This window comes from Cuculus canorus, chromosome Z (genome assembly GCF_017976375.1).
Source record: "Cuculus canorus isolate bCucCan1 chromosome Z, bCucCan1.pri, whole genome shotgun sequence".
Classification (NCBI taxonomy): Eukaryota; Metazoa; Chordata; class Aves; order Cuculiformes; family Cuculidae; genus Cuculus; species Cuculus canorus.
This window is the reverse complement of record NC_071441.1, coordinates 46,347,379-46,373,681: the sequence shown is the minus strand read 5'-3', so window position 1 is coordinate 46,373,681 and position 26,303 is coordinate 46,347,379. Positions and strand designations below refer to the sequence as shown.

The window sequence follows — 26,303 nt, the reverse complement described above, 5'->3', positions numbered from 1 at the left end:
CCTTTTTTTTCACCGTCAGTGTTGGAGGCAACTTATTATTTGAACAGCACCATTCAACTTGTTACCAGAGATCAGTGTCTTCAGCCTGCAAAGTCTTTTAGGTATATGATAGTGATACTCTTATTCCTGCCTGCCTTTTGTTTCTTTTCGCTTAGAGATTAGCTCTTTTTAAACCATATAAGCTTATCAAAACTGAAGGTGAAACAAAGGCATCTGTTCCCTAAAACTTGTATTGATTTTAACTAAATCATTTTCCTTTCACACCATAGCTTTTTTGCTCTGTTTGTGAGAAAGGTACACATGCTGTAAATTTTGGGGTTGTCCTATGCAGGGATAGGAGTTGGACTCGAAGATCCTTGTGGGTCCCTTCCAACTCAGGTCATTCTATGATGCTGTGATAATTTTATAAGATTGTCTGGCTAATGGGACTTATTTTCCATCATTTGTTCTGACGCAGTGTCATACTAACCAGTTGGACTGGCATTTCCCTTAACGCCTCTCCTCCCAGTTAGACCATTGTGTTTATCCTCGTAACTGAAGGGCAGCTGGTTTTGGTAGTCGATGCTCTTTTGATAAAAGTAGATGAGAGGATGAAGGCATTTGATTTGCACGGAGATAAACAATATAATAATCGTGTTTCACTCCACTAGTTTTAAATCAGCTAGGCAGCCTGGGCTTGGCAGCTCGTATTCTGAGCTGTCTTCTGCAGTGTCTCAAAACAAAATCTCATTTGTGAAAGTGGTGTTAAACAGGCATTCTTTTATGCATTCACCAGCACTGAATTTGTGTGTGGGGCTGGTTTTGTTGCTGAGCTGCAACAAAAAAAAAAATTCTAATTGCACTACTGTGGCTAAAAAACAAAAAGCCTTTCTGCATTGCATCCACTGAAAGACTGGCAGAGATCTATTACCATCCAGAAGAAAATAAAAGTATTTCCATTCTTCTTATATCCTTCAAGGGCCATGCATGTAACATCTTTTGATGATGATAACATTACACAAAATGGGTTTGCAGAATTATATTGTGTGCTTGTCTTAAAGCCTTTGCTCCCAGTGTCTGGTGTTTACATAATCCCTGTTCCTCTCTTGCTTTTTAAGTCCTATGCACAATGCTTTCAATGAAAAGCTGAGCATTCCAAAAGCTGAAAAAACAGAACATGTATTGAAGAGTGTTACAGTATAGAATCTTAGAATCATAGAATAGTTTGGGTTGGAAGGGACCTTAAAGATCATCTAGCTCCAACTCCCCTCTCTCTCACTAGGGACACCTCTCACTAGATCAGGGGTTACATTAAGAAATAATAATATTCAAGTAAATGCTGTAAGTTATGAGCAACTTTCTCACTGTTTTAAACTGCCTCTATATAGTTTTTAATTTCTTAGCTAAGGGTCCTTGAAAGTGCATCCAGCTTGCTCTGTCACGTTTCAAAGTTGTTCTATAATATTTTGATTTATTTGTACTAATCAAGTTTCGTGATTTTGGAACAAAACCAATAACATTGAGATTTAAATCAAAGACAAAACTTCCTGAGGTGAAAACAGGTTAAAATATTGTGGAAAAAGATAAAAGGGTTTTGATAGTACCAAACCTTGTCACACCACTTAGTTACTATGTTGGTTATGTAGGGTATGGGTATATTCCTTCTGTGCAAAGCCAACAGTTGATTTTCTAAGCTGTATCTTAAAAGTTTAGTCAACATACAGCAGTTGTAATTATTGTGGTTGAAATGATACTAGCAGTTAAAATTACCTGTTTGGGTTTTTTTTAATTCCCTTTAATATCTCAAGTAAAATGATTATGTTTACTCTTGCCTGTACCTGTATCTTCCTCTGTGTTATACTGGACCTTCTGGGTCCGTTGTACAGTGGCTGCCATTTTTATCAAGAAGAGGAAGCCAGGGTAAGCCATAAGCATCTCAGGTCTCAGCTAAAAGAAGGACATTGGCATCAATGTTTTCATTTTGGGTTTGCTTCAGGTTATTGTCATACCTTTCCAAACACACAAATACCTCCCCTTTACTTATTAGCCTGTAATTTGATGTTACATATTAATTTATTCTGTGTCTCATATTTCTCCTTTGTTCCCTTGTAGCACTTATAAACTGGGCTGCATTGCTTTAATGGCTCAGGACTTGTTGGGTTGTTTAGAGTCCTGGCATCTCCAATATCACCCTGTGATATTGTGATGTAAAAGTCTCTGCCATCATTCTGCAACTGTACTTGCTCTGTGCTGTGATTTTATTCTAGATTCATAGGCAGTTTGCTTTACACAAAATAGTGTAGACCCTTAGTTGCAGAAATATACCAAAAGTGTTGTATTAATAGGCACTGTACCACACAACTGTGCAAAGATGAGCTAAAGTGGGCCAGGGGAACAGTTAGCCTGGTTGTCACCTGCTGAAACAGCTATGCAAGATAGGGCTAGACTGGGGCCTTGCAGAGATCATAAAAATCCTGTGGCCTGTCACTAGTTATGGCAATATCACATTTATTTGCCTACACTTCTCCCTTTGGTTCTGTAATTCTACCACTTTGAATTTATTCTTCACACTGCCTGCTGTCATTATAGTTCAGTATTCACTGAACTCTTCCTAAGCTTGTAGATTTATTGAAAATTTGTGTTGAGTTACACGCACGTTAGGACTTACTACTACTGTGTATGTTTTCAGTCAGTTTAATGGGAGAGCTCTTTCTCTGTAGTGGGGCATTGGCTAAGGCAAGTTTGTGTCACATTGTTAATGAGTATATTAAACAGCATGGGTCTGGTGGAAATTGGGCAGGGACCCAATTATCATTGTAGCTGCTGAGTCCTCTTGTGTCTCTGGGGCTCTGCTTGGCTAACAATGGTGAATGGAGTTTAGACCTACTTTCCTGTTATAATCTTTAGGAGTGGGTGCCAGTTTTGATCTTTCACCTCATTATTTTTTTTTTTTTTTACCTTTCCAACCTTCTTATAAGTCTTATGGGCAAAGTTCTTGAATTTCACAGTTCTCCCGTTTTCCTTATCTGGGTGCATAATGTCTCCAGACTTGTTCTTTACTCTCTTGGCGGCTTATCTTTTCTGTTCCAGTGAAACTATGCTTATAGTGCTGTGTGGCAATTAATGCATGCCTCTCTTTTTAACTCTTCCGTTGTTTCTTCTGGTGCTTTCCCTCCTTTTTCCTCCTTTTCCCCTCCACTTACTTACATCAGTAATTTCCTCATACAAATACTAACAGTTGCATTACTGCACTAACTTTTATGATAACATCGTCTGCTCACAGGCCTCTACCTGCCCTAGGTCCGTGCAGAGATCATGTTAGCGTCAGAAGAATCAAGCTGACCCATGTGTTCAAAATAGCTTTGTTAAATCCATTAGTCAGTATGTTAACCCAGAGCTCATTTATGGTTTAGCTACAAGACTCTCTTCTGTCTTAAGAAATAATGTGTAGTTGGTTTCTGTGCTGCCCCAAGTACCCTTAATTTGATTTGAGTTAGTAATAGTGGAGAAGGCTGATCTTGTGCTAGCACTCACATGAGTGTTAGGAAGAAGCTTCTAGAACTTAATTTGTTTAAACTTTAATTTTTAATAAAGTTAATTTGTTTATAATTATTTTGGTGTGTTAGCTGAACTGGCATCACCCTGCTAGATTATTCCAGCGAAAACAAAGTACTCAGAGAAACCCAAACTTCTGTTGATTAGAATTTATTCCAGTTGCTTTGTACATATTTATTCTTGACAAAAAAAATTCAACGCTGCTGGCAGAAACACAGCTATGGCAGTATAGAGGGCTTTATTTTTATACCCTCTGTGACCTTCCTGGCACATTTGTATCAGTAAGGATTCACTTTCATTGCTGTGACCATACAGGTGGTGCCACAAAGGACTATTTAGACATGGCCTAAGAGCGAAGTTGTGTATACCTTTGATGCCTGTCTGGTTTAGACTGCAAACTTCAGAAGCTGAGGTTTTGTTCAAAGGAACACATCCTGCTGGTATCACTTTTGTTGATTTTAGTGATGTTTTTCCATGAGAGTGCTGAGCTAAAATTGTCTAAGGTCTGTAAGGAGCCCTTCTAACTAAAACAGTGATATGTAAGCAAACATTTTATTCTTATCTCTTGCTTTGTAAACTGTACAGGATAGGACTTCCTCCAAGAAAGGTCTTTGGCAGAGAGAGATACAAATCAGGTTGCCTCCTCCTATCTTCTATACAACTTTGCCCAATGATAGAGAACATACTACTTCAACAGTGGGATGAATTTTATTCCTCTGACAGCAGTGTCATGATAAAAAGCAAATGTGAAATTCCACACAGCTGAAGTCACTGGCAGCCACTGGCAGCAGGCAGACTGTCACAGCATCAATGCAAAAGTTGTGGATCTCCTTCTTACTGTATCTTCTGGTTTCCTGTAAATCCTGCTATGTCTATAGATCAGCACTGATGCAGGCAGACATCAATTGAAAAAGCAATGTCAGGTTTTAGATTTGGACTGGGAAACTGCTGATGGCTTATAATGGCAGTAGGGCTTATTTTGCATTGTAATTCATAGGGATACTGCTGTGGTGAAAACAGTATGCAAAAAGGGTTAGTAGTCCTTTCAGCATTCAAAGAGAGGTGTGAACATGATTGCTTCTCAGTTTATTTATTTGTATATCCACTGAAAGCTGAAGAGATGTCACACTGTGTGCTTGATCACTCAGGTTGAAGGATGGGAAAAGGCTGTTAGCTTGTGCATATTAGCATCTATTGCACTGCTGCTGTGTGATTGGCTAGATGTACCAGTTGCAAGTGTACTGGAATCTTTCCAAAGTTTTCTAGTATGGAAATATATGATTTATTAAATCCAATACTCCACACAACTGTTCTTTCCTATATTCCATTCTGCTACTTGTCATTATCACTAGCACACTAAATACTTTCATTCCTTTGTTAGAGGAGACACACTGTTGTTCTGCATCTTGGGACTCCAATACCTCATTGCAAATAGGTCCTGAAATGAAAAGATCCTTTTGCAAGTAACTCTCAAGCAAAGAAAGCTGTGACATACTTTGTACTTTCAAAATACCTGAAAAGCACTATCATATGTTCCTCATTGTTGGGGAAAGCTGGCTATGCTTAGCTGTCACAGACATTCTCTTATGAGCAAATACCTCCTGTTGTGATGATTGTTGTATTGCTTATCTTGGGACTCTTTTATGCCAATCATTATTATTGTGAGCTTTGCTCCACGGGACGAAACTCATTACAGTGAATCTCCTCCTCCCCAGTCATCCATCTCTCTGTCAATTTCCTGCTGATTTTTTTTTTTCTGCCGGGATGTGGAGAGAGGTGGGGTTTGGAAACATTCCAGTTTTGTCAGTAGAAGCAGGTAAAAATGTTCAGCTGCTACATATAAGCAAAGATCCTCTGGGTCCTGTTCGTATTCGTAAGCACTGAGAAAGTGGTTGCACACTCATTAATACCAGATCAGTGCACTGTGGATTGCTAAGCAGTGGTAAATTCATCTGAGTAGAGTGGTGGACCTGTGACTGTGATTCTGCTGAATTCACAATCCAGCTTTCCTATGGCTTCCTGGTAGCTGTAGGGGGACAGGCAATACTTGATTCAGAACAGAACCTGAAAATGTAGTTAACCAGTGACCTTCCTTTTAATAATTCTCAGTTATAGCTATGCTTAGTACTTGAACAATGCACACAGCTCTGGTACCCTTCATCCAACTATTGGGAAACCGAAAACTGAATTTGTAGTTTCACGGAGCTGTTCCTGAACTCTGTAGTTTATGGAAGTGTTATTCCTTCCTTCAGTGACTGTACAGTTAGCTCGGCTGCACTGTGAAAAATTCAGCCGTGGCTGTTGGCAGCTGTGATCTCTGCAGAGATCATTAGTGTATCCAACTGCAAGAGGAGCAGAAGCATCTCCCTGTGGATGCACCTGCCACTGGCAGTAGAGGGCAATGATTAGGTCTGTGTTTTGCCACTTTTAAATGGTGAGCAGCTGAGACCAACCAAATATGTCTCACAGATCCTTAGTGTGCCTGATCTACAGAGATTGGGTGTCTTCTGCAACACTTGCTGTGGAGAAGTGGATGCAGGCTAAATGAACTTTTTGTTTTGGAGGAATCAGGGTCGTTCTCTGGTCTGTTGGCTCTATACCAGCAATGATTACAGGTGTTGATTGATTGTTTCTCCACATACAAGGGTACGTAGATGGATAATGGTGGCTTTTATGCTAAGCTGTGGTCATGTTGTATGATTGATGCCTAGAGTTGTAGGTGGAATGGTACAACATTGTGTGGATCTACTAGACTTTTTCAAGAAGAAACTTGCAGCTGTTACGATCCCATCATCCACTGAATATTCCTAATCATGATTTAGTTATGAATGGGTAATTACGATCTGGTGTTCAGAGCTGAAAGGGCAAGCCCACATTTATGAACTACTGGCTTAAACTTGTTAAGAAATAGTAAAGGGGAACTACTACTTCATTAGCTTTAAGATTTCAGTTAGGCCAACAATAGATTCATGACTCTTGATGTAAGACGTATCTCTTTGGCTGACATAGATGGCATGAGATCATCAAATTGGTAGAGAAATTGGGCAAGGCATGATGAGGGGGTCCTTCATGGCATGCTAGAGCATCACTGGGGACCAGGTAATGTGTGTGACTGTGATCCTCACAAGTATGCCACCTAAATTGTAGTAACAATTTAGATGATAAAGAATCACAGGAAAAACACAGGGAAGGAAAAGATGCCATTTGCCTCCTGGTCTTAATCTGGCTGGAACTCAGTTCGGTGTTGACCTATGCAGTGTGAGCTGACAATTACACAAAGTGAGAATCTGAGCAAGGAGGAGCCATATGGAAGCCCAGCCTTAGCTGAAATTGGTTAAATAATGGTGTAGCAAATGCATATCCTGAAAGAGAGGCATGCAGACTTCTGAGACTGTGAGGCTGAAATGAAAATGGTAAGTGCAGCACTGGGACAATGTAATGCCTAATCACAGCTGTTACTAAAGCATCTTCCAAAAGGGGTGATGGGGTGAACAGTCACCGATGGTTTGACCTAATTCAAGCTCATCCATCTGGGAAAGGAGTAGAGGGTCACAAGTCCCAGTGCTCTTGTTGAAGAGACACTGGGAATCTTCATAGTTTTTGAGCACTCTGAACCGCTGTAAGATGAGCAGATTGAGGAAGGAGGGAAGAAAGGGACACATCAAGTTATTACAATTACTGAACCAGAAATTTAAACAGGCCTGGCTGCAAAATTAGTCCCTTTAAATATAAATATGTGCATTGAATAGCTTCTTAAATAAGAAGGACATATTTGCTTTACTGAGGCTGAATGAAGAAATGCTGTGCAAGCTTCCTCTGTAGCTTCTCAGTGGGTGGCTGTAAAAACTGGGTTAGGTGTATCCCCTGCAGCCCCAAATCATTATTCTGAGGATGTGCGTTAACTTCTGCACGCTTTAAAAGGAATATCAAAAGGTGAAAAGTTACATTGGAGGAGCGAAGATGTAGCAAATAAAAACATATTGGGGCCAGAAAAGATTGTCAAGTACTTTGTGGTCTTCTAAACCCGTGATCTCCAAAGTGGGATGCACACACTGCAGGGGCTGCGTAAGACAGTTCGCTGGGGTGTGGAAGAAAATATCTTTGTACCATTAATACATTTTTAGAACAGTGTTTATTCAATCTGTAGCTGGCCCTTTTCCATGTCTATGTTTCTCTGTGTTTTATGATATGCATAATATGTTAGTACAGAAGTGCATTTGTACGGTTTACAAATGACATACATTAGGGGGTGTGCTCAAAATTTTTTTGCTGGTACGGATTTGCAATCACAAACACTTGGAAAGAGCCATTTTAAACAAAAGCTGTGGACAAGATCTGCATATTGACCAGGTTGCATATAGAACAGCTGTGGTGAACAGTCTTGCCTAGGAGGGCATCTAATTTTAGGGCCTACAAATATGTGAACTACATGAACTGAGTCAGAACCCTGGTAAGAGAAATAATAGTCTTTGGGAGGAAAATAAATGACTGTAAGGTAAAGAAAAATCCGAGGGCTAGGAAAGACAAAGAGGCAGTACAAACTGCTACCTTTGCAAACTGTGAATTCCCACTACTCTCCATCAAGTAGTGTCAAAAGAATGTGTGTGGGAAGAAGGTTGTGGCAGGTGCCTTTGTTTAGCATGAGGGTCACAGGGGGAGATGAAGCAGTGGGTCAGTGCTTCAGTAAGCGTCAAACTGGGCCTTTTCATGGAGATTAGTACAAGAAAATAAATAAAACCCAGAGCCCCCAGCCTCTCTCAGCCTACAGCTGTCTCTTGTCTTTCTGGGATTCACACAGTTAGAATGTGGAGCCTTGGAAAGCATACAGTACTTGTAGAATTAGGAGCTGATCAGGAATTAAGGTGCCTTGGAGCTACTGTGTACTGTTGTGTCCGTTGATACAAAACACTGGATGTTAGATACAGACTGTGCCATGTGCAATTAGGAGAGCTATTCAAAGGAAGAAGAGATGCGCGTACAAGAAGGCGGCAGTGTGCTGTGATTGCTAAGGTACAGCTGCAGGATCACACTGAGTGTGAGAAGCAGCCTGGAAGCACAGTTACAAAGCAAGTCGAGAGCAATGCACTAAAACCAATTTAGTCTGAAATTTGCACTAACCAAGGGCTTGTAACAGCATGGCTTGGTGCCAAGAGAGCTGAGTGTGAAGCACAATGAAAGCAGGAATCTCCATCGTGGTGTGAGCCTCGTGCAGGCACCCTGTGGAAGGGACCCATGCTGGAGCAGGTGAAGGGTGTGAGGAGTCCTCACCCTTAGGTGGAAAGAGCAGAGGAGACAGCATGTGATGAACTGACTGCAACACACACTCCATGTCCCCCTGTGCCACTCCAAGGGGAGAAAATTGAGTAAAATTAAGCATAGGAAGAAGAGAGGGAAGAGGGCAAAGTTTTTTAAGATTTAGCTTTTATTTTCTCATTATCCTACTCTGATTTTGATTGGTATTATAACTGAATTAATTTTCCCAAGTGGAGGTTGTTTTGCCCAGGGTTATAATCGCTGAGGGATGTCCCTGTCATTGTCTTGAACCACAAGCATTTAATTGTTTTTTCTATCCCCTATCCAGCTGAGGAGAGGAGTGGTAGAGCAGCTTTGGGCATCTGGTGTCCAGCCAAGGTCAGCCTACCATGGGGCATCGGGTAGGCAGAAAATTACAGATGATGAAAACTAGTTTCCTCTGTTATGCAAAACACTGTGGGTGTAAATGATATCAGTCCTACACCAATTTGTTGGAAAGGATTTTAAAATTTTTAAAGAGCTGATTAGGTAATTTTGGAAAATTAGCATCCAAGAATGTTAGAGGTGAGAGCTGTGCATGAGTAATGAAGGGCTATTAAGTAGGCACAAAGTTTCTGATGATCCCTTTAGAAGGATGGCAGCAAGATGCACAGGACAAGATGTGCATGTCTATATGCATATGCCAGCTTTTATTGTTTAAATCACTGTTTAATCATATTTTGACCAAGTTTGATTATGAAATTGCCCCATTTACTTCCAGTTATCATCTGTCACACACTTTGTAGGCTCTGGTTGTGTTTAAGTGTATATGGATTCTTATGCATGTAAACACTCATGTGCACATGTAAATGTCCACAGAACTAACCATCTATATACAATGCATCTGATAATAGGTGTATATCTAGTGAAAATTGTTTAAGAATGTGATTTCAATCACATCACACTCTTAGAAATAACATTATTGTCTCAGCTAGAGGAATTTTGGAATTTGGTCTTGTATGATATAGTTGTCATTTTTATTGTAATAGTTTGTTGCTTGTGCAGACTATATTGATGTTAAAATGCTTAACAGGTTGAACAATGGCTATGTGAGCTCTTGAGCTGTATAGATGTCATGAGAAAAAATCATAGAGGGAGGAGCAAAGGCCCCCAAGAAGATCAGTAGCTGACCATAATCAGAAGCCTAACTCTACAGAAGGGTTTGCAACAGCCTTGCTGGGTTCATGAGTGAAAGACTATGTTTTGCAGTCTGTCAAAGGCTGGTTGATGTTGTTGTGGCCTTGTAGCCAGACAAAATGCTGTATTACCTTTCCTAGGAACAGAACCTGAGTTCTGTATTCGCTCTGCAAGAACAAGGTTTTGTCACATGTGCAATTGGTCAGAGCTTGTCATGTCCTGCCTGGAGCTTTGTTCCAGTCTTTTTAACCGTAACAGTAATTGCCTAACAAAGTGGTAACTGTTACCTAATCACTGTTAGCTTTAGCTTACTTTCATATGAAAAAAATGAAATCCTAGCAGCTCAGGAGCAAGCCACTCCCATGTTCTGGAAAAGGAGCCGGTGGGGGAAAAAAAACAGCTTGGTTGAGTAGAGAGATCTTGAGAGGTATCAAAAAGAAGAGGAATGTCTATGAGCTTTGGAAGAAGGGAGAGGTGTCTTGGGTGGACTACATGAAGGAAGTGAGATCGTGCAGGGAAAAAGTCAGGAGGGCTAAGGCTCAACTAGAAATCAAACTGGCTAAGTCTGTGAAAGATAATAAAAAAATCTTTCTACAAATACATTAACAAGAATAGGAGGACTAGGGAGAATATTCAGTGCCTATTGGATGCAGAAGGAACAACAGTGGCAAGGGATGAGGACAAGGCTGAGGTACTTAATGCCTTCTTTGCCTCAGTCTTTAATAGTAAGGGAAGTTGTTCCCCCTGTGTACAAACCCAGGAATTAGAGGAACAGAATGTGGCTCCCATGATCCAAGACGAGGCGATTAGAGACTTGCTTGCCCAGCTAGACACCCACAAGTCTATGGGGCTGGATGGGATCCACCCAAGAGTGTTGAAGGAGCTGGCAGATGTCCTTTCCAAACCCCTTTCCATCATCTTCCAGCAGTCCTGGCTGACTGGGGAAAGTTCCACTGGACTGGAGTCTGGCTGATGTTGTGCCCATCTACAAGAAGGGTTGCAGGGAGGATCCAGGCAACTACAGGCCTGTCAGTCTGACCTCAGTGCTGGGGAAAGTAATGGAACAGGTAATCTTGAGTGCTATCATGAAGCACAGGCAAGAGAACCAGGTGATCAGGCCCAGTCAACACAGGTTCACGAAAGGCAGGTCTTGCCAAACTAACCTGATTGCCTTCTGTGACAAAATGACTTGAGTACTGGATGGAGGAAAGGCTGTGGATGTAGTCTTCTTGGACTTCAGTAAAGCCTTTGACACAGTTTCTCACAGCATTCTGCTTCAGAAACTGTCAGCCTCTGGCCTGGACAGGCGCACACTCTCCTGGGTTGAAAACTGGTTGGATGGCCGGGCCCAGAGAGTGGTGGTCAATGGAGTTAACTCCAGCTGGAGGCCAGTTACAAGTGGGGTTCCTCGGGGCTCAGTACTGGGTCCAGCTCTGTTCAATGTCTTTATCAATGACCTGGATGAAGGCATTGAGTGCACCCTTAGCAAGTTTGCAGATGACACTAAGCTGGGTGGAAGCATGGATCTGCTGGAGGGTAGGGAGGCTCTGCAAAGGGATCTGAACAGGTTGGACCGCTGGGCTGAGACCAATGGCATGAGGTTTAACAAGGCCAAATGCCGGGTCCTGCACTTGGAGCACAACAACCCTATGCAGTGCTACAGACTGGGGGAAGAGTGGCTGGAGAGCTGTACAGAGGAGAAGGACCTGGGGGTGTTGGCTGACATCCAACTGAACATGAGCCAGCAGTGTGCCCAGGTGGCCAAGAAGGCCAACGACATCTTGGCTTGTATCAGAAACAACGTGACCAGCAGGTCCAGGGAGGTTATTCTCCCTCTGTACTCGGCACTGGTGAGACCACACCTTGAGTACTGTGTTCAGTTCTGGGCCCCTCACCACCAGAATGATATTGAGGCTCTGGAGCGTGTCCACAGAAGAGCAACGAAGCTGGTGAGGGGGCTGGAGAACAAGTCTTAGGAGGAGCGGCTGAGAGAGCTGGGGTTGTTTAGCCTGGAGAAGAGGAGGCTGAGGAGAGACCTTATTGCTCTCTACAACTACCTGAAAGGAGGTTGTGGAGAGGAGGGAGCTGGCCTCTTCTCCCAGGTGACAGGGGACAGGACAAGGGGGAATGGCCTCAAGCTCTGCCAGGGGAGGTTCAGGCTAGACATCAGGAGGAAGTTTTTCACAGAAAGGGTCATTGGGCACTGGAACAGGCTGCCCAGGGAGGTGGTTGAGTCACCTTCCCTGGAGGTGTTTAAGGGGCAGGTGGATGAGGTGCTGAGCGGCATGGTTTAGGGAGTGTTAGGAATGGTTGGACTCAATAACCCAGTGGGTCCCTTCCAACCTAGTGATTCTATGATTTTATGATTGTATAATGTAGTGCCTATTGTTATAATTTTCATATATTTCTCTACCTAACAGGTAGAAATAACAGGTCGCTGCTCTATATAAAGTGTACTGTCTGAACTGAGAATAAAAATGCAGAGTGGAGAAGAACAGATACAAGATAACAGCAAAGACATTAAAAGTGTGGGCACAAGGTGGTACCAGAGCCAACAGAGCCACAACCAGCCAACCCACCACTGGTCAGTTGCTAGTCTCTAAAGGAATTCAGCTGTGGGGTGGGTCAAGCTGCTTTTAGGCATTACAAAGAGAACATGGACAGAGTATATGAAGTATAACATGTATAGCAAATCTGAATGTGATACAGAATTGCAGAAGAGTTTAAAACAAACAAGGTGTAAGGTATGTTAGGAAATGTATAAAAATAAGCCTAATTGGATCCTGGACTAAAGAGGATGCCTTCCTCTCAGAGAAGACCTGAGGACATCAACAACTTGCCATAATCCTCTCTCCCATCCAGATTAAAGACATCAGCCACAGGTCTCAGAGGCAGGTCTGTGATGAGCATAACACCACAGAGAAGGGAGAGGTAGTACAAAATCTGTTTTAACTGTTTTGAAATATTTTGGGTTTAGTTTGCTGAATTTTTTCTTTTGTCTTTTATTAAAATTTTTTTGTTATGGTAATGAATGGGTCTGGACTAATAACAGCTATTTCATTAGACTGCTAAGATGTCAGATGATCTAACAGTAAATTCTTCAATTCCTGACTTTCCATTCAGGTTGTGTTTCTGAGACCTACATAAACTACGTGACCTGTAGCACACTACTGTCCTCAGAAGTGGAAATTACAGTATGCAGCCTGTAGAGGTTATACTTGCTTCCCTTGGCCACATAATGGACATAGAAATAAACAGAGCAAAGCAAAATTCATTTGTACTATATCCTTGCGAGGTATGAAGATGATGTTTATAAACCAGATGGATAGATAAAAATTCCATGTAGGATTGAGCTTGCTGCCAGGTTTGCAGGCATGGGAGTCCTTGTCATCCTTGTGTATCCCTGGCAGCTCCACTGCCAGTACAAATACCAGAATGTCAGAGGAGCAAAAGGTTGTACCTCTGGCTGTGATCACCAGTGTGGTGAGGCAGTTGCTTGTTTACTTTCATAATATTACAGATTGCAATCAATACCCACACAGTGTTGCTTGCCTGTCCCTGAGGGGACAAAATGAATGTATTTCTTTCTGTGTACAGTCCAGTAGCTTGTGCCTGTTACTTGCGTAGTGTTTACTATTAGCTCACCATGATTTTTAGTTGATTATTTCAATGCAGCATTCATCTCCTGAAAAAACCTTGGGAATAAATAAGCCATATTACTCACCCAGTTTTCCTCCCCTCCCTTGTCTAGCATAATTGTACTCTAGTAACACACTGTCATGCTCATCTTAGTATTCCTGCTGTTTTATCTTTGCAGTGTGCCCTGTATGAACACTCTCCAAAAGTGTTCCAGTTCCAAAACTGGCTTCCTAAGTTGTTGCAGGAAAGTGGGAGGAGAGGGGTCTGGAAGTTTCCTTGGATATCTCCATCTGAAGCCTGGTAGTAGCTGACACTTTGTACAAGCCTCTTCCTTCAAATAAAGAAGGATGTGCCGTTGCTTGCTAGAGAAGGAGGTGTGTGAAAGGGCCATTCATTTGTCCTTGATTCAGTTATCTATCAGAGCATCCCATAGACTTTTCTTCCACCTCTGTCATCTGGATTAGTTGTACAGCCTTGGGACCTGGCAGGGAGCAGATGCATGGCAGTACCAGGTAGCAGGGAGAAGAGCAGATCTATGTCGGGAGTGGTTGCACTAGGTCAGGCAGTCAAGGAAATCCCTGCTGAACTGTTAAGGTGAGACTGTAACTGCTGAGTTTCCCCTGCAAGTAAAAGGGTACAAAATGATTGCACTCAAATGCATGAATTAGCAGCGTGCTTGGAGTTGGGCTCAGCAGGGATGGCATGCAGGAAGACCATGCAGCATATATTTTTGAAGTATGTCTTTAATATCAGAATTCCTCAAATTCTTTCTGTGCATAGCTGTGGAACTCTATTACAAATAAACCCCCATTACTTTGTATTCTTTCTAACACATAAGCAACCAATTGGCTTTTTCATAGCTCAATAGTTTTCAGTAGGACCATGTTTTGAAAGGAAAATGAAAGAACACCACTGTTTTCTGGAATGACGTACAGGTTCTCCTGTGAATGTATTAAAATTAATTATTTTAATAATTTTAAAATAAAATATTGTAATTAATATAAAATCCCTTCTGCAAAACCTTGAGGGACTTAAGAGGAAAAAGGAGAAATGTTTTCTGGAATTCTGGATCTTAAATATGTTACTTTTGGAACTACAGACTGCTACATTTTCATTACACTAATCATATTACTAAACTGTGGCATTCAGAGTCCCTCCTGTCTATAATCATTACTTTATTGCTGACTACACCTGCCAGTTTATTGCTATGCATGTCCTTAATGATAAATGGAATTTTAACCAATTAGTAGTAAATGAAAAGACAAGTTGCCTTTTGAGATTGTTTAAAGAAGATCACAAGGCAAGTTATTTAGTCCAAATCAAGATGATATGATTTCAGGCAGATGTGTAAAGACCAGAAATAGTCTTTTTCTTTTGTCCAAGGTAATGCATAACTATTTTTTCATGTGGATTCAATATAAAGTTTGAAGGGATGAAATGAGAGCTAGAGCAATGAACTTTTTTAAATTAAATGAAAATTAGGAGCAGAATCAATCTTGTTAATTGCATAGATAAATTCAGTGGGATTTTTTTTTTCCATGGGCAGCTTGTTACTTGCTTTTTAAGAGTTTCCTAATGAATCTCTTTGTCAGATTTCTTCTTCATTTATCATGCACTGTGAATCCTTTAGGGTAAACTTAAGCATATGGTTTAGCTGATGTGGCACCACATTTTAGTGGGTATCATTCAAGGCAATGCTGATAAAGTGATACCCTGAACCTTTTCAGAAGGAGTTCACTGCCTTGCCAAGTGAAACAGATCAATCATGATGACACTTTCAGACCTTCAAGACAAGGAAAGTGTTGTAGGTGTGAGATAGTTCAAAATAAGGCATGTGGTCATTTTGTTTGGGTCCCTGGTTGGGGCATTAGCTTGCATATACCTACTGTTTACACAGTCATTTTTGAGGTTGTACTTGGACAACTTCTGTGAAATTCTGGCCAAGTGTCGTCAGTGTACCTTTGTCACTAGCAGCTGTGGCATTGGGATTTCACTTGCCTCCATGCAGTGCAAAGTTGTTAGAAGGCCTCTGCCGTGTTGACATAACACTTGAACTTTCTTCAAGATGTAAATGGTGCAGATCCCTTATTGGTCTACCTGTCTATAGATTTTATACTGCTTCTTATCACTCAGACACAGGATAATTTCCACATGAAGGTTATAGCAATGAAAACATTTCTAACAAAATTCCCAATATCTCTGGCATCACTTTATTCTGTTGATCAAATCCTGGTTTGCCACCAAGGATTCTGCAACACATATTTAAAAGACTGATATTTTAGGAATCCAGATATCTATTCATATAGCTTTCTTCATAGCAAGGTGAGTTGTATACCAAGGATGTTATTTCAGATTTGCTTTCGATTATATTACCTGGCTATCATTTGCCATAAAACAGTTTGCTAGTATGAGTGCAGAAGTATTAAAATGTGACGTCTGCTAGCAGAAAAGGGTCAGGACTCTCATCAGAGAAAGTGGTTTTCTGGATTGATACTCAAATGCTGCAGAACTGTTTATTGTGATGCTGGACATGTGGGTTTATTTTGTGAATCAGTGGCAGGTTTTTGTTCTTTTATTCACTATCATTAATGATATGTAATTAGTTGCTTGTTATCGAGTCTGTGGAGAAACATGTGAGATGCACTTTCACTGCTAGTAGAATTTCTTTGGATGGCCAGAGATTAAATAGAAACCAGGCATTTATGCTGCTAGGAAATTTTATAGTAAATTTAATTCTGTGATGAGATCTAGATCCAGTAAACTGAGCTACTGCTTCATCTGTTCAGCTCCTCTTTTCAGTGTTCTTGCGAAGCCGGGGGTTGTGCTGCTGGTACAGGGATGCTGTGGGACCAGCCAAGTCTTGAAACTTAGAATACACATTTGTTTACGGTCGGCTACTAGACAATTTCTCAGTTAACAGCTGAAAACCAAGGATGGCTCAAACATGTCAGTTATGTTTGGGCATACAGTGTCATCAGTCTAACACTATGTTACTGAACTGATGGCTGTGACTTTGGTGGCTTTTCGCCTCTCAGTTTGTGGTCAATGGGCTAAAGAGTTCTTTGATGATGGGAAGCCAGAGGTGAGCGTCTTCTCTCTTGCCCAAGCTCCATTGTCTGTATGCTCTTTTCCGTAGATTAAAGGCAACCTGATCCAAAGAATAACTTTCTCATTTGTAGGTCAAAACCAGTGGCTCAGTGAGTGCCAGTTGTCTGGTACTGTCTAATTATGGCAGACATGCTGCTATTTTCTTAGCTTTACTATTTTTATGCTACAATACCAAGCAAACAGTCTGTGTTATGTTTGGATGCAAAGCAGACAAACTGAATCACAAGCAGGGCTTTTTGCTACAATGTCATTTGGACTTTTCCTCATACAATTTGGATTTTGGAATGATTCATGGCACTAGTCAGTGTTTCTGATTACTTTGAAAACACTAAAAATATCTCTGCTTCAGCCAGTAAAACGTTAAATAGCCATGACTGCCTTTTGCAGGAATATCTTACCTTTGATTCCTTAGGCCATTTGGTATACACTGGTTAGGCATATGTGGAAAAGATCATTGGGAAATTTTAACCCTCTATTATCCTTCTGCAACCTGTTCAAAATTACATGCATGGTCATGCTGGGGTTGCATTGGGGTAATGAGGTGCCTTTGGACATAACAGGGGTGAAGTTGCATAGAGAGGGTGTGAGGCTGTCACATTTTCGTGTATGTTTGATCAGTGCTTGTGCAGAATTGTGATGTCCGTTCTGTTGTGTTTTCTGTAGCAAGCTAAGGGAAACCTCTGATGCTTAAATGTACAATGAAGACTGTATGATTATTATACAGGAATTAGCCAGCACATTTTGAATCTAGAGATTGTATAGTCAAGTGGATGGAGCACTTGACAGGAGTCTGGGAATAACATGTCTTTCTTCATCCTAGACATTGGATCATTGTGCGATGTCTAGCAAATTGCTTCAACTCTTTCTGTCTCTGTTTCCCCCACTGGAAATGGAAGGCTCTGCTTTAGAATTACATGTATATAAGTGCTACTGTAATAAATAATGGTTATAATGATACAGTACTCTGCAAAAGCTTGGATAATCATCTTCAGCAGTTTGCATTTGTTCTCTTAATTGAATGGAGGTTTGACATATGCAATTTTGTTGCAGTTGGGCAAATTGATCCTTGATGGACTGGCGTGGAAGCTTTAGTGAATTTTATATTTTTATTAATTGTAGACAGAATTCTTATTTTAATGAGAATAAATTTCTTCATAATTTGAAGCTGATTGCCAACAGAAGTTGCAAACTGAGACTGCAAGGTGAAACTGATATACAAGTGGAGAAATCCTTATATTTTATATGTCTCTTGCATTGTTAGAGAAATGCCAGAGTTGTGTTCTCTGTTGAAACAGAATGTTAACTGCAGATGAAGACCATGAAATTATCTAGATTAAGAGGAACAGGATATCCAATCAGTTTTCTTGTGCTTGCATCACATCCTGGTACCAAATGGTCAGTGTTTGCCCTTCTCAGCACTGGTCTGAGCAGATTTTTTGAGATTCTGCAATAAAGTGATGTCCTATGTGTGCCAGTGGCTATGGAACTGTCTTACTCTGAACAGCAGTTACTGCATTTCAGACTAACAGTGTCAGAGCTAACGGCAAAAGACACATGCATTGGTATTGATTAAATGAAACGTAGGTTAAAAGCTGTACTAAACAGTGCCTATTAGGTTTTCTGGATTGTTGATTTTAGTATTTTCAACAGTCCAGATAGCCACTGCAGCAATATGTAGACCATAATTTTCATCTTCTCTTCTCACCTATGTAGGATGTAGTTTAAAAAAACATAAGGGTGAGTGCTGTCTGCTGATGAGCCCACCAGGAATTAATTGGTTTGAGCACTGACAACACAGAACAGCAATCAGTTGTACTGTGTCTCCTGCAGGAGCTATACTATAAAGGCTTGGCAAATGCTAGTTTGTCCTAGATATGTCCTTCCACGTGCTCACATAAAAATCTTAGAACATACCTCAATGAGGCTTTTAGAAATTCTTGTCTGGTTAGTTATCTGTAAGAAAATACCCTTTTTCAGAACACCATTCTTTTCTCCTCTTTGCCTTTCATTCTTATATTTTCCCCTTGATAGTTTGGTGCAGCAAGAAAATCTCTTCAGCTTGAATTCTTTTTTCTTTGCTGTCCTTTTCAGTTAATTTTCAATTCACTTACAAATTCTATGTCTCTGCTTGCACTCCCAGGAGATGTCAGACAATAACCTCCTATTCTGTAGTTCAGGGGCTTTCTGAAAAATGCATGTGGGGTAAATTGAGCAAGATGAGAACTAACTAATGCTAATTAATTCACAAATGTTGTGTTATGCAACTATATATATTGTTTAAAGAGTAGAAGCACCTCATAATACTAGAGGTCCAGGTTGTTAGTATTTCCTCTACAGTGGTCCCTAATTAGTTACAATAGGTTTGACCTATTCTGTCATGCAGTGCTCACATACCAAGCCTTACAAGGTCGAAGCCAGTGAGATCTAAAAGCATCTTATAGTTGGGTTTCTTAACAATTGAACCAAATTGATAAAAATAAAAATAAGAGATGGAGAAAGCAATGCCAGGTGCTGATATTGTAGCTGTTACTTCCCATTGCTTTTGTCAGAGGCTTTGCACTATGAAAATTTGTTCAATGAAAAGAGATATTCATAGATTATAGAACAGGACTGTCACTAAACACTTGTTTTACATCTTATTGTGATTCCCTTATTCTTTGGGCAAAAGTGGGTTATCTCTGACTGCTCTGCAGACTAAAGCATCTGAGGATTGCTGTAATCTGTGTTTTGCTGTCTGTGTCCCTAGAGGACTCATTGCCAGCTGGAGAGAGACAAAAGATAGCGCTCCCACCAAGATCACGCTGTGCATCCCCTTTCCTCTTCTGTTGAGTGAGCCGATGAAAAGACCTGCTATGACAAGCAGAGGATAGCTGAGAGATTTTCACAATCTGGGAATTAGCTGGCCTGATCAGGCAACTATTTTGCTTTTTACTACTTATGTCTGACAGAAATATGTCATCGTATAAGAGAGACACTGACGTGTAAAATGCGTTCCCATAGGCAATGCAGTTTTTAAATTGGTGCACAATAAGCTTACAAGAACGGTCATAGTAATACATATTTAAGACATCAGGAGTCCCCTAGCGTTAAGTTAGACAGTTGTATATGACTACTAAGAACTCTCAGCTTCTTTGCTAATCTGTGCAGTTACATTCAATTGTCTGTTGAGAACAATTCTTAAGTTCTTCGATTTCCTTGCAACTCTTTGCTTTGGTTAAGAACACACAGTAGTCACAGCAGTTGGAACTGACAGCATGGCTTGAAGATACAGGACAGTCTTATGGAAAATATTGATTATTTCTAAGCTTGATCTGAGAAAACATTAATGAAGGTGCTGAGGTATTAACATCTTTGCAGTAAGCCATTTGAAGAACAGGATTCACAAAAAAAAGATGCTGACAGCGTATCTCCAGGATTCAAAAGGAGTTTAGTGGAATAATGCTTTGTAAGCTTCTCTAAACTCTTTAACCTACTGTTCTACTAGACACCATGTGTTTGCCAAGCCAAAGGGAAAGCCAACTGGCACAAAAGCTGATGATATGAAAAATGTTAAAAAATAAATTATTAGAATTTTTTTCCATGTCCCAAATGAGGTTGTATTAGCTTATCTTTTAATAAAAAAAAAAAAAAAAAAAAAAAAAAACAAGGACAATAATCTCTAAGGTAAAACCCGTTTTATGTCCTGAATTACTTTGAAGTATGTTTGGACAAACAGGTGTCTTGAAAATCCAAAATATTTATATTTCATTACTGGGATACAGTATAGGATGGGAGTGTCTGAAGCATGTCACAGGTGGTATTTTCTGAGTATTTTGTTTGACATGGAACTGCATTTTTTAATGGTTAATAGTTCAGAAGCCATACTGGACAGGATACGGCCTTGTTGGAGTCACTGTAGCTGTGATGTGCCAAGAACCATGTTACCAAAACCGTCATATACCTTGTGTCTTTTACAGCTCTGGGTCAGATTGTGAAGAGCTGAGGTAAGACATACATTAAGTAGTTCATAGTTGGCAAGACAAGAGCCTGCATCATGGTGCTGGTGGCAAGCACTGGAAGTGGGTCCAGCTCCTCTGGCTTTGTAACCTCTGCTGAAATCATTGCTCTGACAACAGTATTTCTTCCAGTAACCCTTCTAAGAGCTGGTGGGAAAACACCAACCCCTTTGTAAACTTCTCATGCTCCATATGCCAGGGCCTGAATAACCACCCAGATGCCAGTTGAGGTCAAATAGCTGGGAAAAGATGTGAAAAGCGTCCTGTGGAATATACACCAGCTTTCACTACCTTCCTTCTCCAGGCTGTGGCCTAAGGAGACGCTTATGTCCTGGGCAGGGTTTCTGTTTGAGTGTTGGAAGGGACCCAGGTCCAACTAAATCTGTGCAGTTGCTTGATATGATCACATTAAAATTGATAGCAAAAGATTTCCACTGCCTTCTGTGTCTCATGCTCTGTGCAAGCATGCACCTAGCAGCTCTAAGCTACATGCTGCTTTTCCAGCCCCTCTTTCCTACTAGACTGTTTCTCTCTTTAAAATCTTTTAAGCCAGAGTTTGCTTCTTACCTCATGCATGCAGACAAGCACATGCACTCTCAATAAAAATTCTCCATGTTAGTCTTCTTTTCTCTTCTTTCCTACTTTTGTGCTGTAAGGAGATGACTGCCTTAGCACAGAGCGTTACAAGGTTATGTTAGTTAAAAAAGCCTGTAGCCCAAAGTAATGTACAAATTTCTAGCAAGCTAGAAAGGCTCTGCGACAAAGGCCTTGTCCTTAATTGCATTTTTAGCATTTTAACCCTTTTTAGGTTTTTTTTTGTGCATAAGACATGCTGTCATCTTGAGCAGGTCATACTTCATAGAGGTAAACGTTTTGATCATGTGTACAGTTAGGGTACTATAAGTCTTTTAAAGTACAAATTTGTAAGTCAATTACCAAAACCCGTTGATTGAAACCACACTGCAGGCAGGACAGTGGGCTGAAAATATGATTTTATAATTCTGATGAGGAAGCCTTAGCTTGGGAGTGGATTGTAATTAAGGAAAACAGTAGCATTCCCTATCCCTCTTTGCTCTGTGGATGATGTATCTTGTAACCTGTGTGTGTCTCTTGCTTTTCTGCTGAAAGGGTTTTCTTAGGTTATTTTGGATGACCACAAGCTAGACCTTGATGTCCTTTTTAGGCGATATCCCTGGTCCAATATGTCGGTGCTCCATGTAATGAACCTCTTTGTATTAAATACAGAATTTGCAAAAAATTGAAGCATGTTGAAATACCTTTGTCTTTTCTTTTCCAGGATAACAAAGTTTTGAACAGTGCCTCCCCGAGAAGTGTGATGAGAAATGGCTTTAGGAAACAATACCCAGAGAAGTTATTCCATCATCCCCTGCTTCATCTTTGTTGAGGTGAGTGCGGCATTCAGTTGCCAAGCCTACACTGAAGACTGCTCTGCCCTGCAGGAATTAAATCATTTGTTTGCCATATTGTTTGTTAGGAACATGCTTTCTTACTACAATATCCACCTTCATTTTCAGTGCTGTCAAGTCCCCTGAAAATACTCCAGCATGAGTTAGCCACATCTTAGGTAAAAGCACACAAAATTAGATGGTGTGTTTTCAAAACTTACTTCTAACTGATTTTTGCCAACTAGTCCTGTGGTATTTGGCTGAGGAAGCAGCACTCAGCTCTAATTTAAGTTAAGGTGGAACATAAGATGTAGATAAGACTTGCCTGTTTTTCAGGGTAATGAAGGAGCTTGTCTAGTGAAAGGGCTGTGAATTGATTAGCAGTAAATTTACAGGACTGGTTGTTCCCGAAATGGAGTACAGCTCCATGTCTTTGTTAAGGGCAGGTTGTTTTTTTTTTTAAATTGGCTTATTATTTTATGCTATATAATTTGATTTTTTTCTAGTGCTTCTTTTACTTATCCTAACTCTGCTGGACTGGCCAAAATCGTTATCCAAGTCAATGAATGTCCTACCTGTGCTTATAAGACTGGAATGGTTTTCTTGGCAAGTGGCGCAATTCCAGGTTTCCATGGAGGATGGAATCTTCCATCAAATCTACATGATGAAATGGAGATAGCTGCCTGTAACTCAGATGCAATATTCACTCTTTGCCCCAAATTAGACAACTTGTGCTTTTCTACAAGAAAAGCACTAAGAACAGTTGAAAGGCTAACTGTAATACTTAGTGAGTGTTGTGTAAGACTTATTCTGTTTCCACTGAAATCTTGGAAAGGTTTGAGTGTGCTGCAGCAGCATGTGTAGTGCATGCTGTAAATGGTTGCTTTCTAGAGCTCCTGAGCACTGACCTTTCCCCGGGGATGTGGGAAAAGCATGCAGTAGCATCCAAGACCTTTTGAAGCCTTACCTAGAGTCCCTTCCTGATAGTGTCTTCTACAGCTAGGAGGAAGGAAGCTAACTGCCCAGTTACCTAACTGCCTAGTATGCTGTGTGCATTCAAAGAAGCTATGGTGGTGGAAAAGAGGTGTCACAAGCAGCTTGGACATTTCAAATACCACTGTGCTTCAGTCTATACAAATGCGACACATAATTTCAGTGGTTATTTGCAGTTCCATTTATTTCTCTTTCATTTTCCACACACTGAACTAGCTTGTAGCAATTAGTTCTTATAAAACCTGACCTGAAGATGAATAGCTTATTATAAAAACTTAAACCTGAACCTGACTCTACAAATTCCTTTTTGTGTTCAAAATATGAACTTTTTAATAATATAGAGATAGCATGTGATGTCTAATCTGTAATTACAGATATGTTAAATCCACATTTTCAGTCCCTAATTAGAAACACTATAACGTTACGAATGGATTTAAAGGCTAAATAGGGGATCATTAAACTAAATTTTAGCCACTTATCAAATCTGAGTCTCTCTCCCAAATAATGCAGGCAGCTTTCTAGATGGTTCTTCATTGTATTAGAAGAGGTATTGTTATAGTCTGGCATTTGTCACCAAATGTCTATGAAGATTTCTTACATGACATTTTATTAAACACAGGAGCAATTAATTAGGACATACAGGAAACTAAAGTTCTCTTTTTCCCTGGCCCTCTTTGCACCATTGCTTGGAGCCTGCATCAGTGAAAAGAGCCTTCAGGAGGCTCTTGCCCAGCCCTGGTTTACATGTAACAGGTTACAACAACATGAGGCCAATTCTGTTCCTCATTCAGCTGATATGTGCCATCTCTTGGAGCAGGGTATGGACCGTTGAGTACCTGGTGCATTAGTTCTGATGCTGTTAGCTACTGACGGTTGTTAAATAGAAGTGCAAAGAGCAGGATGACCTACTCCAGTAACTTCCAGAGCCCTTTGGAGTCAGTGATGGACCCAGAGCATGCAGCAAAGGCTGTAGTGTTCCTGGATGTTGTTATGTGCTGGATCTATCCCAGCAAATTAAAACAGCACGCTGCAGCCTGTGTGTTAGTTGGTGTCTGGCACTGATCACTGGAGTGATCTTAGAGATTGTAAGCAAGCGTGAAAGAAGGTAGGAGAAACAGCATCAGGGATAATAGGAAAAAAATTCTCACATATACTTCCTTTTTCATGTACTTTTGACTTATGGTGGCATTTGTTGGCAAAACTCTTGTGGAGCATCTCTTCCTTCCTTCACCTGCTGGGACATGCATGGCTAAGTTGTCAGAAACCTCTGTAATGATGCTTCAGCACAGCTGTGGCATTATTTCACAATCCTGCTTTGCAACATTTGGTCCAAGCAGTGCTATGTTACATCCTTCCACATAACATCCATGTGTGCGGAATGGTAAGAACACAGCTGGTGAAGGTATGTTTTGTACAGAGTAACTCCATTTTCTTCAGATGGAGAATGAATTGTCGGAACAACTCAGCTTCCAGGCAACATCAGATGTAGAAGTGGGAGATTTGCAATGCTTGGTGAATCCCAGTTCCTGCCCTAAGGGACTTGCAAGCTACTCTAAGGTCTGGATCTAGCAGGGCTTTCCACATGCCATGGTCTTTCTCTGTCTTTGTTCATCTTATTTGGGGGATTAGCTTTCTAGGATGAAACTCATGCTAGGGATTGTAGGGGAGCCAGCTTCAGTCTGGCTTTGAATTTAAAGGGTCAAAGTAATTATACTTGATTTTGCAGCATATTTGATGCTTATCATTAGTGACAGGAAGTGTAATGCGGTGTGATAATTACATTTTCTAATAGATGTTGGAAGGATACTTAAACACTATGAGTAAATAGCATCTCCACAATTACGTGTGGCTTAAGGAGACAAGCATGCAAACAATTTTTGAGCCATTGTATCTGTTTGAATGATATTTTTCTTAAAGAAGCCATAAGCAAGCAACACTTTTCCTCTGAAGAAAACCCTTTCATCTATTCTGGGTCAACACCAGTCATAACTATAAAGGCTTTATAGATAATAAAAGGAGAAGAATATTAAGGAATTTCTGCTGATGTGGCACTTTGTTTTCCTCCTCCGTCTCACACTGCAGTTCCTGGTTTCAGGGCTAGAGTTATTTCAGGTGTGAGTTATCCTTATCCAAGGATTTGTTTTCTGTTACAGTTACTTCTAAAATAGTCAGGTGGATTGAAGATGTGTCTTTGAACATGAAAACACTGCAATTTTCTGGCACCAAATTGAATTACATTGGCTTAAACAGATCAAAGAGTTACTGAATACCAAGTAACTTTAATATGACTGATATTATGTGCCACATTGTGCTTTATTGTAATTATTATAATCCTGTCATCGATAATGTAGGCGCAGGCTCAAATAAGCAACCCATTAAAACTTAAAACATTGGACGAATTTCAAATTCGGTCATCTGAAGATCCCACTTTTTCACACTAAATCCATTATTCTGCCCTCAGGAAAGCTTTTTTAGGCAGAATGGAAACTCTTTCTTCTTGTCAGCTTGATATATAGCACATTAAAAGAACTGAATATTTTGTGAGAAAAATGTCTTCCTCCCCTCCCCATGAATAAAATGAAAAACACTGCAAAGTAAAAAAAAATAAAAAAATATTCTTCCATCTATTCAGATACAAACTTGATTTGAATTGTAGGTATGCTACAGTCTCATAGGATCTCTGTTTCTACAATTAGTGGGCTGAATTTTCCTTTACTTTTTGCTATTTTAGTTTCGGGCAGATTGAATCATCTTTAGTTGTCATTTCAAACATAATTTTTAAAAAAGTTTTGATTCACAGAATCACGGAGTGCAAGCATTCTTCTTTCTCTGCCTGCTTACATTTTCTTGCCAGTGCTTCATATCGTCAGGCCAACAGCTACTCTTTAGCATGAGAATTTCTGCAATACTTAAATCATTTGTGTAAGTGAAATAAGTGCCTCTTGAACTCCTGTTTGTCACCAGCATGGCAGAGAGGTTTAGGGAGCTATGAAAAATAACTGAGCTGAAAACAGTAATGACATACTTGGCACTGGCTTTTTTCTAGAACTTTTGTTCAGGTGTTCTGAAAACTCAAAAGGTTTTGCACATTTGGATGTAGTGACTGGTGCTACCTCACTTTGAGCAGTGTTTGAGGAGTGTGACGTGACTTTTTCTGTGTGCTGTGGTCCTCAAAGCAGCATTTGTAAGAGGCATTTAA

The 26,303-nt window shown here is 40.4% G+C and overlaps 1 protein-coding gene across 4 annotated transcripts in view; it reads left to right on the top strand.

The window, feature by feature from the left end:
• Positions 1-26,303, top strand: part of PLPPR1 (phospholipid phosphatase related 1) — a 126,978-nt gene that overhangs the window by 43,264 nt on the left and 57,411 nt on the right. For all 4 annotated transcript variants that reach the window (XM_054054423.1, XM_054054425.1, XM_054054422.1 and 1 more), the window contains exon 2: positions 22,003-22,111. In XM_054054423.1, the coding sequence (XP_053910398.1) occupies positions 22,049-22,111 (63 nt within the window). In that variant the 5' untranslated portion in view covers positions 22,003-22,048. The remainder of the gene's footprint in view (positions 1-22,002; positions 22,112-26,303) is intronic.